At 48.9% G+C, this 17,605-nt stretch overlaps 1 protein-coding gene across 3 annotated transcripts in view; it reads left to right on the plus strand.

Moving 5' to 3' along the window:
• The window catches only part of KSR2 (kinase suppressor of ras 2), a 188,782-nt gene that overhangs the window by 43,901 nt on the left and 127,276 nt on the right, over positions 1-17,605 (plus strand). For 2 of the 3 annotated variants that reach the window (XM_028710438.2, XM_028710439.2), the window contains exon 4: positions 9,290-9,797. In XM_028710438.2, the coding sequence (XP_028566271.2) occupies positions 9,290-9,797 (508 nt within the window). Of the gene's footprint in view, positions 1-1,893; positions 1,988-9,289; positions 9,798-17,605 lie in introns of those variants that run through there. The other variant, XM_028710440.2, reaches the window with a different exon arrangement.

A 17,605-nucleotide genomic window follows, 5' to 3' on the forward strand; every position in this document is an offset into this window, starting at 1 on the left:
GGCTGTTGCTCCTGAAGCCTGCAGCATGCTGAACTGCTGACAGAGTGTTTGGGGTGGCATTGCAAGTAGGGTAACCTCTCAGGTTGCATCGCCATGGGGGCACCAGGTGCCTTGTAAGCATTGTTATCGATGGTGAATATTAATCACAGGGGAGCCATATTGCAATAAGCGCACTGGGCCATTAATCAGCTGCTGGCTCGTGGATGCAGTTGCCAGAGTCCCAGCAATGGGGGTGGGAAGGGGAATGATCCATTATCGCTCCAGACGAAGGAGGTGGGGGTGAGGAAGGAGATGGATGGGCTTCCATTTGTCATTTTTGTGTGATGGCTAATGCCTCTTCGTTAGGATGTATAGGACCGCCCTCCTAAAGCATTGTAGAATGGAGAATGGGCTGAAGGCTAATCCTGATCTGCAGGGCATTGGCACTCCACCCGTCTTCCATTTTGAATATATTCACTAGCTCTGACTTTGCAGTCTAGATTGGGACCACCACCTTGCACAGGCACCCGCAAGATTCCAAAATGCTTTTTCTCTACCCAACAATAAAGCTCAGCGCTTGAATACATTTAAGCGTTCCAGACGCACCATCTTCCTGCTTTTACAACAACCTTGTGAGGTAGACTGGGCTGGGAGAGTGGCTTGCTTTGAGGCAGCAGTGAGAAACTTGTGGCCCTCCATATGTTATTGGGACTACAACTCCCATCAGCCCTGATCACCAGGCTCTCCTGACTGGGTCTGATGGGAGCTGGAGTTCAGCAGCTTCAGAATGCTTACCTAGCGAACTCATGGCACCGGGGTGGTTTGAACCTGGAGCTTAGGGCAATCTCTCAGCTACTGGGCTGCATCGGTGCTCTTGCAACACAACTGCGGCATGTTGTCAAAGAATCAGGGTCCAAGGGATCTGTGTAGGCCAGCAAAAGGAAGCAGAGCCTCTACGTCCAATGTCAATCCAATGCTTTCCCTCTAAGAGGGTTCGGCAACTTTCAGCAGCCTGGGTCCCTTCAGAGCCGCAGGTTTGGCTCCGGGTTTTAGAGGAGAGAGGGAGAGTCAGATCTTTGGTTCTTCTGGCTAGTATTTTCAGACAGGGGGTCCCTCCCTGGACGACCTGAAGATGCACCTGGGACCTTCTGCATTCAAAACAGAGGCTCTTTCATTGAGCTGCAGCCCTTCCCCACTCGAAGCAGTTGACCATTTAAAACAGTGGCTTATAGTCTAATGCAGGGGTGCCCAAACGTCTTTCAAAGAGGGCCAGATTTGATGAAGTGAATGTGCGTGAGGGCCGCAGTTGTTGAGCTTTAAATCATCGACCGGAGGGCCCCCAAAATGGACTTTGGACATGCCTGGTCTAATGAGACATGATGGAAAAGGAAGTGGAATGGGAGGGAAGGAGAAGGAAAACAGTCTGGTACCAAGACTTCATTTTGTTCCTAATGGCCAGACAGAACGGCTGTGAGTGGAGGTAGTTCTTGGACCAGGCAACTAGTGTGAGCCAAGCTGGTGGATGGTGCCTTGAAACATCTCCTCCTCCATCCAGACTGATCTATGCCACATTAACACCACACATTGAAAGAGCACCATACCATTTTAGACAGTTTCCCTTTCCCCCAAAGGATTCTGGGAGCTGTAGTTTGGCGAGGGTGCTGAGAGGGTGCTGTTAGGTCTCTGCCCACCTGGAGGTGCTGGGGATTGAACCCGGGGCCTTCCTGCCTGCCGGGCAGATGCTTCTACTCACCTGAGCTGCGACTCCTCTGCACCTTTCACTCGCGTTTCGATGCAGTGCGCCCGTCGCGATGAGCAGCAGCCCTTCGTGACATTTTCTGCTTTTCTGTGGCTTAAAATTCCTGGTTGCCGTAGTAACTTTTGCTTTTTCTTGTGGGGGAGGAAAGCTAGAACACACTTGAGGAGCAGTTGCCGTCTCGGAGAAAGCAAAAACGAGGGTTGCTTTCTCACCTCGGAAGACCTAGTGGCGGTCAGCCGAGGGATCTGGGTAAGCCTGCGCGTGGGCCCCAGCGAAATGCAGGGCGAGGGACTTGCGGTCCTGGGTGGTGTGTTTTTTGAGGGATGCCTACCTTGACGTGGTCCCGTTGGGTGCTCCGATAGCGCTGTGCGTCTCTCTTTGAAGCATTGTTAGGGCCGTTGCAGAAGACTAGGTAGTATGGGGCATGTTATATTCAAATGAGTCCCTTGGGGAGAACAGGTGAAGCTTGGGAGGAGGCCTGGCAGAAGATCAGCACCACGGACAGCTCACTGTGTGTTCTGGACAGAGCACGCAAGGCTGGATGTTGCTCTAGCTAGGACCTGTGGCTCACTGAGGTCTTGAATCAAGGGTGGGGAAGCTCAGGCCAGGGGCCGCATGCGGCCCACCAAGCTCCCCCATCTGGCCCCCAGGACTCTCCCGGGGCCACACATCTTCTCACCAGGCAGCATCCCTTCACTGGCCCTCTTTGAGGAACATAGGAAGCTGCTTTATGTTGAGTCAGACCCACTAGTCCATCTAGCTCAGAATGCCTTCAGCTCAGCTGGTACAACAGGAGACTCTCAGGGTTCTGAGCTCGAGCCCCACAGAAGATTCTTGCATTGCAGGGGGTTGGACTAGATGCCCTTCGTGGTCCCTTCCAACATTACAATTCTATGATTCTATGAAAGGGAGTGGTTTCTTGAGGGTTTCAGGCAGGGAGTCTCCCCCAGCCCTACCTGGAGATGGCCAGGGATTGAACCAGAGACCTTCTAGCTGCTAGGCAGATGCTCTGCCACTTAGCTATGACCCTTCTGTGATCTTTTGCTCCCTCCTTGAGTGCTTTTGCCTGGCTGGTATGCGTCCTTGAGCCTGTTGCTTACCTGGATGGAGGGTTGTGTGTGTGGCTGGAAAATAGCCTGCTATAGAAAGGGGAGATTTGTATCCATTGCCCACCATTGGCATGCAGCCTTTGGAAAGTTGCCTTTTATTGAATGTGGTCCTTGAGCTGAAAAAGGATCACCACCACTGGAATAGAGGAAATAAAAAGCAAGAGGGCAGAAACAAAAGGATGGGGAGGTAGCAAATCTGAGGGCTTTTAAATGTCTGCAAATGATGTGGGTAGATGAAGAAGGAGCTCATCACAGAGAAGTCACAGCCACGAACTGATAGGTCTGCCCATGAGAGCCAGTGTGGTGTAGTGGTTAGTGTGTTAGACTAGGACCTGGGAGAGCAGAGTTCAAATCCCCATTCGGGCCATGGAGCTCACCTTGGGCCACTCAGGGCATCTCAGCTTAACCTCTACATCACAGGGTTGTTGTGAGGATTAAATAAGGACAGGTGAACTTTGTATGCTATGGGTAGGCAAACTAAGGCCCGGGGGCTGGATCCGGCCCAATCGCCTTCTAAATCCGGCCCGCAGGCGGTCTGGGAATCAGCGTGTTTTCACATGAGTAGAATGTGTCCTTTAATTTAAAATGCATCTCTGGGTTATTTGTGGGGCATAGGAATTCGTTCACCCCCCCTCAAAATATATTCTGGCCCCCCACAAGTTCTGAGGGACAGTGGATCGCCTCCCTGCTGAAAAAGTTTGCTGACCCCTATGCCACCTTGAGCTCCTTGGTGGAAAAGGTGGGATATAAATGCAATAAATATACATATAAAATGAAAAAGGGTGCTGGAAAAAATATTAGCTCGAGGGGTTAATTCTGCAATGAAGTTTAATTGGCAAGAGAAGGATTTTGCCCAGGAAGCCAGGGAGCATCATAGCCACATGTAGGAATGTAGCTGTGACCAAGTTATGCAAGGCAGTTTGAAAATTTTTGTGCTGGGTGCTTGGGAAAAAAATATATATAGAGCTGACACTTGTGTGCTGTGGGGTTTGATCCAGCTGATTCCTTTTTTGTTTAAAGAGAGAAATGTGTTTTTTGTGGAACGTTGGGAGCAGATTCCTGGATACTTGCCACTATCATGACCAGATGAAATTAACTAGACCAGAACCTGCTTGATGTGGTTTAGTCAATTGCAACTTCCCACTGGTTTGTATAGACCCGTAGCCCAGTTCAGACATTCAGAGATCATGATGGTGGTGCGATAAAGCATCTCTCGGAAAGGGGCATGTGGATTCCAGTATCCATAGCGTGATACTTAGTAGGGGCAGGGCAGGCTGAGGGAACAAGCTTATTTATGCTGTTTTCCTGACTCCTCGCTGTAGGTGTCTCTCCTGAGCCCTATTCAGGTGTTTGCCTTAAACAGAAGATCAGGGCTGTGCATTCCCACAGGCTGCAGCCTCATAGCTTCCTGAGTCGGGCAAAAGATCTGGGTTCCCAATAGTGGGGATGTTTCTAAGCTGAATGCACTAAAAGTTTGTATTCAAGCGCCCCATTCAGCACGGGAAGGTTGGGGGTTATGCCCCTCCCATGCCTCATACATGCTTTATTCCCCCCCACCCCAGTTCACTGAAGGCCTGAATAGGTCACTGGTTTTGTATGAATCAAAGAGAGAATAATAGTTTGCCATGTAAAATATTGGCTATGGTGCACCCACATTAATCTACAGTGCACTGGTCACAGAATAATAGAATGGCAGAGTTGGAAGGGCCCCCAAGGGTCATCTAGTCCAACCAACCGCAATGTAGGAATCACATAATAATAATAATAATAATAATAATAATAATAATAATAATAATTTTATTATTTATACCCCACCCATCTGGCTAAGTTTCCCCAGCTACTCTGGACGGCTCCCAATCAAGTGTTAAAAACAATACAGCATTAAATATTAAAAACTTCCCTAAACAGGGATGCCTTCAGATGTCTTTTAAAAATAGGATAGCTGCTTATTTCCTTGACATCTGGTGGGAGGGCGTTCCACAGGGCGGGTGCCATTACTGAGAAGGTCTTCTGCCTGGTTCCCTGTAACCTCACTTCTCGCAGTGAGGGAACCGCCAGAAGGCCCTCGGCGCTGGACCTCAGTGTCTGGGCTGAACGACAGGGGTGGAGACGCTCCTTCAGATATACGAGGCCGTTTAGGGCTTTAAAGGTCATCACCAACTCTTTGAATTGTGCTCGGAAACATACTGGGAGCCAATGTAGATCTCTCAGGACCGGTGTTATATGGTCCTGGCAGCCACTCCCAGTCACCAGTCTAACTGCCGCATTCTGGATTAATTGCAGTTTCCAAGTCACCTTCAAAGGTAGCTCCACATAGAGTGCATCGCAGTAGTCCAAGCGGGAGATAACCAGAGCATGCACCACTCTGGCGAGACAGTCTGTGGGCAGGTAGGATCTCAGTCGTCATACCAGATGGAGCTGGTAGATAGCAGAATTGACCTGCACCTCCATGGACAGCTGTGAGTCCAAAATGATTCCCAGGCTGTGCACCTGGTCCTTCAGGGGCACAGTTGCCCCATTCAGGACCAGGGAGTCTTCCACACCCACCCGCTCCCTGTCCCCCAAAAACAGTACTTCTGTCTTGTCAGGATTCAACCTCAATCTGTTAGCCGCCATGCCAGAATCCCTGACAGATGGCCATCCAACCTCTGTTTAAAATCCTCCAATGAAGGAGAGACCACCACCTTCCCAGGTGGTCTGTTCCACTGTCCAACAGCTCTTACCATATGAAAGTTCTTCTTAATATTCAGTTGGAATCTTCTTTCTTGTCATTTGAGTCCATTGGTTTGGATGCTTGCTCCATCTTCCATGTGACATCCCTTCACAGATATTTGAAGATGGCTCTCATATCAACTCTCAGGGCTTCTTCATACGTTGGACCTGTGCTTTCCAGGCTTTCAATCTTCATGTCCAAGTATTCTTTTGTGTTGTTGCTCCAGAGCTTTCCCTGCAAAAAACAAAACCCCAAACCCCAATCTTTAAAGCTGAAGTGAAACAAATGGCGATTCACAGATTGCTGTTTGCTCCAATTCAATGGTAAAGATGGTTTGCACAGGGATAGCAAAAACAAGAGTACTAGGACTCAGAGCTTTAATGCTGGAAAGCACAGAGGAAAAGTAAGTGTGGACAAGTTCTTAGCCTTCTCTTCTCCAGGCTGAACATACCCAACTCATTCAACCCTTTAGCAGAGGGTTTGTTCCACCACCTTCGCACCAACCTATGCACATTTTCTTTGAGTCGAGATAGACATGTATTCTACGTGCTTGTTTTGGCGTTTCCAAGGGCACAGCACACACAAAAATGTTATGAAAATCCACCAAGGAGGTTTGACAGCCGACGGTGGCAGGATGCAAAAATCTGAACACACCGATTCCGGGTCTGTGACGGCTCAACAATGCCAAAAAACCGAGTCTCTGAAAAGCATCCTGTATGCTTTTGTGTGAGCAGGTATTAGCTGAGAATGGGCTCCCCAAACTCTACTTCGATATTTTTAGGCATGACGCACTGGGAGAAGCATCAAGTTATTTTTACGAGGGTGCTCATCAATCATGTAATGACACAGCCATCAAAATAAAAAGAGCAGATAAATGAATGCAGGGAATGACAAGGACTTGCCTGGAGCCTGGGCCGTGGGGTTTAATGACCCCAGATTGGGCTCCGATATGAAGAGCCTTTCTTGGTTGGACGTTGGGCTACCCTTCTCTCAGTCACTCCACACCTCTGCTTAGCAACCATCAATCATAATTAATTAGCAATGTGGTAATTAATCTTGCCGAAGAAGGTGTTCTCCCTGGATAATCATCTCCTACTGACCAAGAACTGCAAGAGTTTGTCCCTGCTAGGGATTGGCCCTCCAATTATGCATCACAATCGTCTGCTATTTTGAGGGTGGGGAAGTCTACTCACCTCAGTCGGATTGATTGGGGTTGGAAGGCTCTGTGCAAAATGGGAAATGGTTGCCTTCAACACGTCCCTAAACTGCTTGACGTCTTGGCTGGAGAGTGAGGAGAGGCTGTGTCTGGCAGTTAACCAGAAGGTTGGTGGTTCAAGCCCACCCAGGGATGGCTGTGGGCAGAATTCCTGCATCACAGAGGGTTGGACTAGATGACCCTTGGTCCCCTTACCACTTGACAATTCTAGGGGCACCCTCCCCCCTTCAAATACTGTGCAATTCAGAAGCAGTCCTAGGTATTGCGATGTGGAATCATAGAGCTGGAGGGAGCTTTGCAGGCCAGCAGTGGGAAACCTCTGCCCCATGGGCCTTCTTAGACTGTCCAGGCTCCCCCATTTGGCCCATGCAGCCATGTTGGATGAGCAACATTCACCTGTTCTATACCTTACATCATATTAATCATGTCCGTTGTGGGACAGGTAAAGGCATGGCTTCCCTGCCGAAAACAGGGGCTTGCAGGACCCACCAACCAGCTGATCATCAGCACTTGCAAAGAAATGATGGGGTTTTAGCAAGTGTCACTGATCAGCTGATCTGGCACCTCCGATCAGCTGATTTGGCAAGGCCGGTCCACTGATTGTCGGCACCTGCAAAGTGATGGGAATACAGGATGTCTGTTGACTGGAGAGGAATGTAGCATAACGTATTTCTGCCTTGCTTGCCTTCTTCTGAGCTGCGTCTCTGCAGAAGCAGCCTAGAGCAGCCTTTGCCAAGCTGGTGCTCCCCATGGCGGGAGTGGCAGCCCAAAACATCTGGAGGGGGTACCCACAAGACTGCCAAGACTGGTTGGGGGTGTTAGTGGGGCAACACATTTCTCTTTTTCATTTGAGTTGCCAGCCAACTCCTCAGAGACTAGGATGCTAGTATGTCGGCTGTCCAATCGCCCAGGTGGGCAGAGAGCGCTGAGGTCATTCCGGCATCCAAACAGGGGCTGATTCAGATTCCTCTGGGATCAGAGGCAGTTCTCCTTTTGCAAGGAGGCAGTTCTCCTTGATGCTTAACTCTGTCAGCTGCCCAAATTCACTTCCAAGTCTTTCTGCAGCTTCTTTCTCCAGACGCCCATTAATTTTCCTTTGGAGGACTCACTTGTCTGATCTGCTAATGCTTTCCACTCCCAATCAGTCCAGCCCCTCAAACTCCACCAGATCTCTCCCTCTCTCTCCGTCTCTGCACCAGACCCCTTTCAGCCTCTCTCGAAACATCCTACTGCATTAGCAGCCGAGACAAAGAGAGCTGCACAGGCACCACTTCTCCTTTCATTCCCCCTTCCCGTTGACTGATTTTCTTTTTATTAACCAGCTTTGGAGGGAACAATCCCAAAGACATGCCTCCCCGTCTGCTCACACTTTTTAAAAACTAAAAAAACCCTCCTTTTAATCAACCCTTCTTCCTTTTTTGTCCTGCAGCTCATTGCCTGTCCTTCCCTCTCCCTTCTCAAGAGCTTGAAATAAATTGATTTCCTTGAAAAGGATGCGGAGATAACAGGGCTATCAATTAATAATCCCGAGTGGCGTAATAATAATAATAATAAAAAAGAGTCGGGGTCACTATGGACTTCTTTTTTAGAATGCAAATATCACCTTTTTATTCATGAGTTCTTAAGAGGCGTTGGATCAAGAGTGCTGGGGGGAGAGAGAGATGGAGTCTATTATTTTGTCCAATAGTACTTTTGAGTAATGAAGTGCTTCTTAGGATTCCTTCCTGAATGGATTCAGGAAACGGTGGTGTGGGGGGTGCATGAAAAAGAGGGAGGGAGGAGTGGGATTAAAGGCACTCATGGAGCCTAGTTATGCTGGCTACTGGGCCAGCTTCACTCTGCTCACCAACTCCAGCTACCCTTTTAAATGACCAAATCTCCCTCCTTTTACACCTCAATTACCCTGCCCCCTCACAACTCCCCCCAAGCCTTTCCCTTCTCCCCCAAGCCCCACCCCCTTTTAAATGGGTGGAGAGGTGCTTCACAGAATGGCTTGCTAAACTGCTATAGGGGAAAGTGCAAAAAACAAATGTATTCATTGTGAAAAGGACGTACCAAAATGCATTGTTAGCTTGCAACAATGTGCGTATTTGTCAAAATTACATACAGAAATGTGTATATCGGAATAAATCCTATGCCTACATTCATGAAACGAATATGCATGACTGCATTATATATAGGGAAACAGCTTGCAAAAATGTGTGCCGTAGTCAAAACTGCATACATAAAAAATTAAATTTGCATTAAATTAATCTTGATGAGTTTTTTGTATTTTTAAATTGCAAATTGGAGAATTGGAGAATTTTAAATTGCAAACTGGAGAATTTGGGACTGGGGAAAAATGAGACACTGAAGGAAAAGGGTTTCCTGGGTTGCGCCCTCTGGGTGCATTGACAGTTTAAATAAGTTCTCAATGTATCTAAATGTGTAGCATAGATTTCCTCTTGTTAAATCACCACTGCTTTTCAAGTGTGTGAATGACAATGATCCCCCCCCCTTTCCCGTTTGTACAGGTGGTAGCCTTTCCAAGCAAGACTGGACGATCCAGTGGCCGGCAACGACTGAGACGGGCAAGGAGAACAACCCCGTGTGCCAATCGGAATCCATGCAGTGGATTCGAACCCACCTCTCTCCGAGCCCCAAAGCTCAGTCCAAATGCACCCAGCACTACTGCCACTCGACCTTGCCGCATGGACCGGCGTATGCCCATGTGGACAGGCTGACCGTGGAAGGCTTCCCAGGGCTGTGCCCACCACTGGAGTCCGGCCACCGCTCCTTGCCCCCTTCCCCGCGGCAGCGGCATGCTGCACATACTCCGCCACGCACCCCTAACATCGTCACCACCATGACGCCACCAGGCACACCACCGGTCAGGAGGAGGAACAAGGTGAAGCCCCCAGGAACGCCACCCCCATCCTCCCGGAAACTCATCCACCTTTTCCCAGGCTTCACCACCTTGCACCGCAGCAAGTCCCATGAATTCCAGCTGGGCAATCGAGTGGATGAGGCTCACACACCCAAGTAAGTGGACTGAGGAGGGAATATGTGCATGGACAACAGGGGTGGAGAAAGGGGAGGTGGACTTGTCCCCCAGGGAATGTGTGGGGGTGCTAGGTTGATGATCAGAAGGTCAGTGGTTCAAATCCCCATGATGGAGTGAGCTCCTGTTGCTCTGTCCCAGCTCCTGCCCACCTAGCAGTTCGAAAGCATGCCAGTGCAAGTAGATAAATAGGTACCACTGCAGCGGGAGGGTAAACAGCGTTTTCGTGCGCTCTGGTTTCCGTTACAGTGTCCCGTTGTGCCAGAAGTGGTTTAGTCCTGCTGGCCACATGACCCGGAAAGCTGTCTGTGGACAAACGTCAGCTCCCTCAGCCTGAAAGTGAGATGAGTGCTGCAACCCCATAGTCACCTTTGACGGGACTTAACCATCCAGGGGTCCTTTACCTTTACTTCTTCTTTTTATAATCCCTGTATCCGCAATGGACCTATTGATGACAATAATACATTGATCTAGCACTTTCCAGCATTAAAATACCACTTCCTCTACCAGCACCAGCACCGCCACGATTTATATTTACTGTATATATGTTTCTTTCTTTTGTAAATGAGAGCTTTAGTTTCTGGGAACAGCAGCCTGGGGGAGAGTAGGCCTGCTGGTCACGTACCCACCTCTATGCCATGAGGTGGGGGAGACAGGGTGCTTGGTATTGCACAGTTCTATTTGTAGGTGTTTCTATTGGTTCAAGTGCTCTTATAGGCTGGCCGTGTTCTTAGGAACAATCCAAAGAAGGTGCAAAGTTTGGATGGAGGAAGATGCATAGGTGAAAACCCCACTGAGACCAGGAGAGGTAGCTGGTCAGAGCTGCATGCCGGGAGCTTCTCTGTGGCTGCTTCCACCTGCACCCCTTGGTCGTCATTGAAAGATGGGATGTAAAGATAACGAACCCTTTTGCCTTCCATTTCGTGCATCGGTTTCTTTCAAACGAGCAGGAGGCACGCCATTTAGCCATCGGAGCTTGGCAGTGCCACATACTCTGGGACGCTGATGGGGTTGCCAGCTCATTAGGTCCGAATGTGGCCTCCCCAGAGGAGAAGGGCTCTCCATTCCTTCTAATGAACTGTTCCACATCAACAGGGGTGGCGTTGTGGGTTGGGGGGAGCACCTCCCAGCCACTCTGTCCCTTCTCTCAGCCATTATAGATATTTTCCATCTCTTGCTCTCTCTGCATTTCAAAAAGTTGTCAAGCAATGTAGTCTCTCTCTCTCTCCGATGAATTTTCTTTTGTGTCTTTGTCGGCGAAAACATTCGTTATTTTGTGCAGGGACAGGAGTGAGGAACTGCCAGCCCAGGGGCCAAATACAGCGCTTCAGGCCTCTCTGCCTAGACCTCGGTGCTCTCTCCAGGTTGCACCCTCTCCTCAAGCACACCCTGCCACTCCTGCCTCGCAAGGGCCCTTGCGGGTGACCACATAGTACTCTGCATGTTGTAGGCATGGCCTGCTGCAGACGAGTCCCATAGCTGGTGAAGCGTGGAAATCAGGACCATGGACAAGAAATCAGGACCATGGACAGGAAATCAGGACCATGGACAGCTCCCTGTGCATTGAGGCCACATACAAGCGCACACAGGCCATGATGTTTGTCCAGCTAGGTTCTGTGGCTCACTGAGGTCTTAAGGCACGGGTGGGGAGCCTCAGGGGTGGGGGTCAAATGCAGCCCCCAAGCCTCCCCATCTGGCCCTCATGACTCTCCCCAGGCACACCGCCTCTCTAGCTCTGCTTTACACATGGCTCAAGTGTTTTAGCCTGGCTGGAAATAAACTTGCCACTTGTCTGCATGGAGGATAGAGAAGGGTGTGCAAGTCTCTGTTGAGAAGCTAGCCTACTGTACAAAGGTGCTCTTCCCACTTCTGTTGCTCTTCCCACTTCGGCCTCTGCCTCCGCCCACAGCTCACATGTGCCCCCCCCCCCAAGGGAATGCAACGCTTAGGCTGAGAAAGGTTCTCCAGCCCTGATACGGGAAGTGCAAACTGCCTCTTGAGGAGCAGATGTCCCACTGACTGCCACTTTCTGCAAGGCACCAGGGGAGGGTTTTTGCCTTCTTGGTGTGTTTCTCAGAAGTTTCTGGTCAGCTGTTGTGGGATGCCGGACTCGGTACTGGGTAGACCTTTGGTCTGATGCAGCAGTGCTTCCCCCTAGGTTCTTATGCTTGATCAAGCTAGATAGTTCATTAAGTTCCAAATCTGGATCAGCTATTAAGTATACTTGGTGGTGGGATGCGGGTGGTGCTATGGTCTAAACCACAGAGCCTAGGGCTTGCCGATCAGAAGGTTGGCGGTTCGAATCCCCGCAATGGGGTGAGCTCCCGTTGCTCAGTCCCAGCTCCTGCCAACCTAGCAGTTCAAAAGCACGTCAGAGTGCAAGTAGATAAATACGTACCGCTCCAGCAGGAAGGTAAATGGCGTTTCCGTGCGCTGCTCTGGTTCACAAGAAGTGGCTTAGTCATGCTGGCCACATGACCTAGAAGCTGTACGCCGGCTCCCTCGGCCAATAAAGCGAGATGAGCGCTGCAACCTCAGAATCGTCCGTGACTGGACCTAATGGTCAGGGGTCCCTTTACCTTTACCTATACTTCTTGGTGCAGGGCCCAGTGAACCAGGGATTTATTTCTTTACTGTGAGGGCCACATTTCCTTCTGGGGAACCTTCCAAGGGCCACATGCCAATGGGGGCAGCAGAGGCAAAAGCAGGTGGGCCAATGAACTTACATTCAATCTTTGTACTGTAGGCCAGATTCTAAACACACCTTCTCTCTCTCTCTCTCTCTCTCTCTCTCTCTCTCTCTCTCTCCCCCTCTCCCTCTCTCTCCCTCTCCACTTTCCAGGCAAGCAAAAAGCACAGCCAGGGTGCAAAAACACGGCACATAGCAAGCCTTAACTCCTGACTTTCTGCTTGCTCTCCTGCCCATCTTTAGGGAAGCGGTTATCATGAGTCTGGTTCACAGAGATCTGATCTTGAAGCCTAAACTCCTGGCTGCTAGATTAGAAACTTCCTGTTCTTGGAAGGATCTGCTATGCAAAGGGTCTGGCCATTGGCTCTAAATGAGACATGAACATAGGATGCCGGCGGAGAAATGAGCAGAGACAAGTTCTCTGAGACCGGAGTTCAGTTCATTATGTACGTTACTAACAAAGATAAGGCACCCCATCTCCCCCTTTGGTTAGACTCAACAGTTTCAGCCAGACTTGCCATTTCAGAATGCAAACCATTTTTGCCCCCTTCTCCATCCATCATTATTCAACCCATTTCCCCACCTTGTCCTCTATGTCAGTACAGTGATTTTGTATCACCTTGAGCTTTTGCAAAAATCGTTCAACGAAAACCTTTTTTAAAAAAAACAAAACAACAAAGACATATTCTATTCAGGCACAAACACCCAAGGAGGTTGCGAAGCAGGGTGTGGCCTGGGCGAAATTCCAGGGGCCAGGTAGCGATGCCTGGGGTCCACTTTGAGTCTGATGAAGACTCTCCTCCTGAATCCGGTCTGAAGTCTTTCTCCCATCTCTTGTGGCTCATTCTGGATGTCTGAAGCATTGTTGTTGTTGTTGTTGTTTAGTCGTTTAGTCATGTTCGACTTCGTGACCCCATGGACCAGAGCACGCCAGGCACCTCTGTCCTCCACTACTTCCCGCAGTTTGGTCAAACTCATGCTGGTAACCTCGAAAACACTATCCAACCATCTTGTCCTCTGTCGCCCCCTTCTCCTTGTGCCCTCCATCTTTCCCAGCATCAGTGTCTTCTCCAGGGAGTCTTCTCTTCTCATGAGGTGGCCAAAGTACCTCAGCTTCATGATCTGTCCTTCCAGTGAACACTCAGGGCTCATTTCCTTCAGAATGGATTGGTTTGATCTTCTTGCAGTCCATGGGACTCTCAAGAGTCTTCTCCAACACCATAATTCAAAAGCATCAATTCTTCGGCGATCAGCCTTCTTTATGGTCCAGCTCTCACTTCCATACTGAAGCATTGCCACCATTTAATTAGATTGCTCTCTCTGTGTGTGTGCTGGTGTGGGAGTCTGAGGCTTCCTTTCCCCTCTGTAATTAAATCTTTCAGGTGAGCTCGAGTGAGGCTCTGGGCGCGACAGCCAGGATGGGAGGTAATCAAGCATTTCCAGTTGTTAATTGCGCAAGGGGACCCTGGAGCCCCTCCCCGCAAGCTCTGTTCCAGCCGGCTAGACCCCCCCTTCCCACTTCTCCCTTTTGGCGGGATTCTGGCGCTGGAGGTCAGGCTACCTTAATTTACAATTAGCGGGATGCAGCCCCTCCGCAAGCCCCGGTTCCAAGAGGAGAATCCCCCGTAGGCAGCGGAGTTTATTAAGCTAAATTAATCGAGGGGAGAGAAAACAAATATCAAAGTGTGTTCTGGTACCCCGGCATCCAACCAAGGGCTCATTGCTTCTAGGCAGGGAGGAGAGATGTCTGGAAAGGACCCAGAAGCTCCTCGGTGGAAGAGTGGAGGTTAATTTACTCTAATGGGGCTTAATGATTTTCAGGAGGCAGCCACCGAATCTTGCCTTCTAATCCCATTAGTGTTTTCGGGATCATAATTAGCGCATTAAAGGGAGGGCGTCTCTCCCCCCCCCCACACTTCTATCCTGCAGAATCGCACAGATGCTCCTGCTGCAGTTTACAGCGCTTTCCGTTGCAAACTTTGGTTTTGAGTACAGGGAAGGATGGGCTTTGCTGCGAGGGCTGAAGGATGCAAGAAGAAGAGCTCTGCTAGATCAGGTTAATGGCCCATCTGGCGCAATGTCCCGTTCTCACAGTGGCCAACCAAGATGCCTGTGGGAAAGCCACAAGCAGGACCTGAGCATGAGAGCGCACACCCCTCCTGTGGCTTCCAGCTACCAGGATTCAGTTGAGCAGAGCAGAGCCATCATGCCTAGCAGCCATCAATAGTCCTCTCCATGAATTTGTCCAAATGCGCTTTTAAATCCATCCAAGCTGATGGCCATCAGTGCCTCTTGTGGCAGGGAGTTCCATAGTCCAACTATTCTCCATGAAGAAGTCATGTCTTTTACAGGTCTCAAATCTTCCAACATTCTGCTTCATTGGAAGTCTACGAGTTTCAGTGTTAGGAGAGAGGGAGTCCCCGCCCCCATTTCCCTTTCTCCATGTCATGTATTCTTTGATAAACTTTGATAAAGTTTGTCTTTTTCCCAAACTGAAAAGACTCAAATACTGCAGCTTTTCTTCATAGGGGAATCACTTCATCGTCTTGGTTGCCCTTTCATGAACCTTTCCCAACTCTTCAATATCCTTTGTCTGGTGAGGTGACCAGAACTTTGGACAGTATTCCTGAAATGAGGGAGATTCTGGTTGTACGGAGGCTTCTGCAATGCAGTCCTCTATGTCAACGAGACACCCTTAGGCCGGAGTGGGGTGGGAATGGGACTTGTGGGAATTAGACTTTAGTTCCCATTTAAAGATTATGTGGAAGACAGCCCTGGGTTGTTTGACCAGTTAGTTCTCTTTCCCCTCCTGTAAAAACTACTCAAGATGTGTTTAAAGTTTAAAGAACACATACCATACTTTCCCATGTATAACACGCTCCCATGTATAAGATGCCCATTATTTTGGGGGACAAAAATTAAAGAAAATGGGAGGAGATGGCCCAAAGTTGTTGAGCTTTTTGGGGGAGAATTGACCCCACCCATCATTTTTTACTTTCTTTAGGAGTAAAACCCCCTTGTCTAATACATAGAAAAGTACAGTGATTTTTACTTGGTGTACTTGCAGTTGCAGATTAAATTCCGTATATAAGATGATGTTTTTTGCTAAAAAAAATAGTCAGAAATTTTGGGGTCGTCTTATACATGGATGCTGAATGCACAGGGCTTTGGGCTTGGGCTCTGGCGTGAGTTGCCTGGGCTCGGGTTTGGGCTCGGGTGGGTTGGTGGTGGACAATGGGGGATGGGGATGATCGCCTAAAGAAAGCTCAACAACCTTTTTGTGCTATCGCTCTGAAAAAGCTGTCCGGATGTTTACCTCTTGAAATATGGCAGCTCTAACTTTGGGGGACCTCTGCAAAAAAAGGCTCAACTTCTCTGACCATCGCGTATGTTTAAATATACAGTACTAAATATCCTGATGCTTTGAATATTTAAGAAAATATCAAAGTTGTTCAGTTTGATGTTTAAAATATTGATTTATTAATTTTGGGTTCAAAATCCCACAGCACTGAGACCCTGGACTGGTTTTGTGTTTCTGAGGCTGGCCCCATAGGCGATTCCCATTCTGATTCAGAGTCCTCATTCCCATCCCCAGAAGAAAGGGGACCAGACTTATGGGGCCTTCGTGGCCTACGTGGGCTTGCCCTTGATGGTTGTCCAGAGACCTCAACTTGTCCCAATAGCACCAGCCGGTTGTCTCCTAACTACTCTCAGCCCCCTTAACAGTATACAGCTCCCAGGATTCTTTGAGGGAAGCCACAACTGTTCATAAAGTGGCAAATACTGCTTGCAGGGCCGGCCCATGCACAAGGCAAGGTGAGGCAACTGCTTCAGGGGGCAGGATCTACAAAGGGCAGCAGATCTGGCCTCCAAGTAAGGCAGGGGTCAGCAAACTTTTTCAGCAGGGGGCCGGACCACTGTCCCTCAGACCATGTGGTGGGCCAGACTATATTTTGAAAAAAAATAAATGAACAAATTCCTATGCCCCACAAATAACCTTTTAAATAAAAGCACACATTCTACTCATGTAAAAACACCAGGCAGGCCCCACAAATAACCCAGAGATGCATTTAAAATAAAAGGACACATTCTACTCATGTAAAAACACACTGATTCCCAGACCGTCCGTGGGCCAGATTTAGAAGGTGATTGGGCCGGATCTGGCCCCCTGGGCCTTAGTTTGCCTACCCATGAAATAAGGCATCACTTATTGCTGCCACATTGGCAGTGACACCTGTGGACTGATCTGCTGCCTCCTCAGGCGATATGCCCCCCCCCCCATGCTGCCCCACAGGACTCATGATGGGACCCTGCGCTTATGACTTTGCCACTATGCAGCTGTGTACAGGTCTTTGTACACCATAGCCAACAACTTGTTATTTTGCTTGGTAAATACCAACTGCAGACGTTGATTGATAGGGATCAGCAGAACGCAGCAGGGGCTTCTATGTGCTCCCTGTATGGTTTTATTGTTCCCTTCCTCTGATTTCTCAATCAACGGAGATGGTTATTTTATTACAAATTTATTGGGAATTGAAGGCCTTTTGGTTTAATGTCTAAATGACCCAGTGCTGGTTCTCTGGAGCACCAGAATATTCTAATTAGCCTTTGCGTTTCTGGCTTGATGGTGATTGGCAATCACGGAATGCTTAAAAAAGACCCAAGGAAGTCATAAGGTGCTTTTCATATATTACCGGCGCTTCCTCTCAGCCTCATCTGTTTTCCAGGCCACCGCTCTGTTGATGATTATGGACGGGGGGATTTCTGAAAGCCCAAGGAACCTTTCCAGGACTAATGTTCCAGACCTTAGCATTATGGTCAACAGCCGTAATTTGGGCAACGCAATTCATTATTGTAAGCAGTAACCCACTGGCTTCGTTTTGTAGAAGACAGCCCTTAAGTCTGGAGCAGTTAGAACAGGGGTCAGCAAACTTTTTCATCAGGGGGCCGGTCCACTGGCCCTCAGACCTTGTGGGGGGCGGACGGACTATATTTTGAAAAAAGAAGAAGAACAAATTCCTATGTCCCACAAATAACCCAGAGATGCATTTTATTTTTTTTAATAGATATTTATTAAGATTTTTAAAGTGTTACAAAATG

Source organism: Podarcis muralis, chromosome 16 (assembly GCF_964188315.1).
Source record: "Podarcis muralis chromosome 16, rPodMur119.hap1.1, whole genome shotgun sequence".
NCBI lineage: Eukaryota > Metazoa > Chordata > Lepidosauria > Squamata > Lacertidae > Podarcis > Podarcis muralis.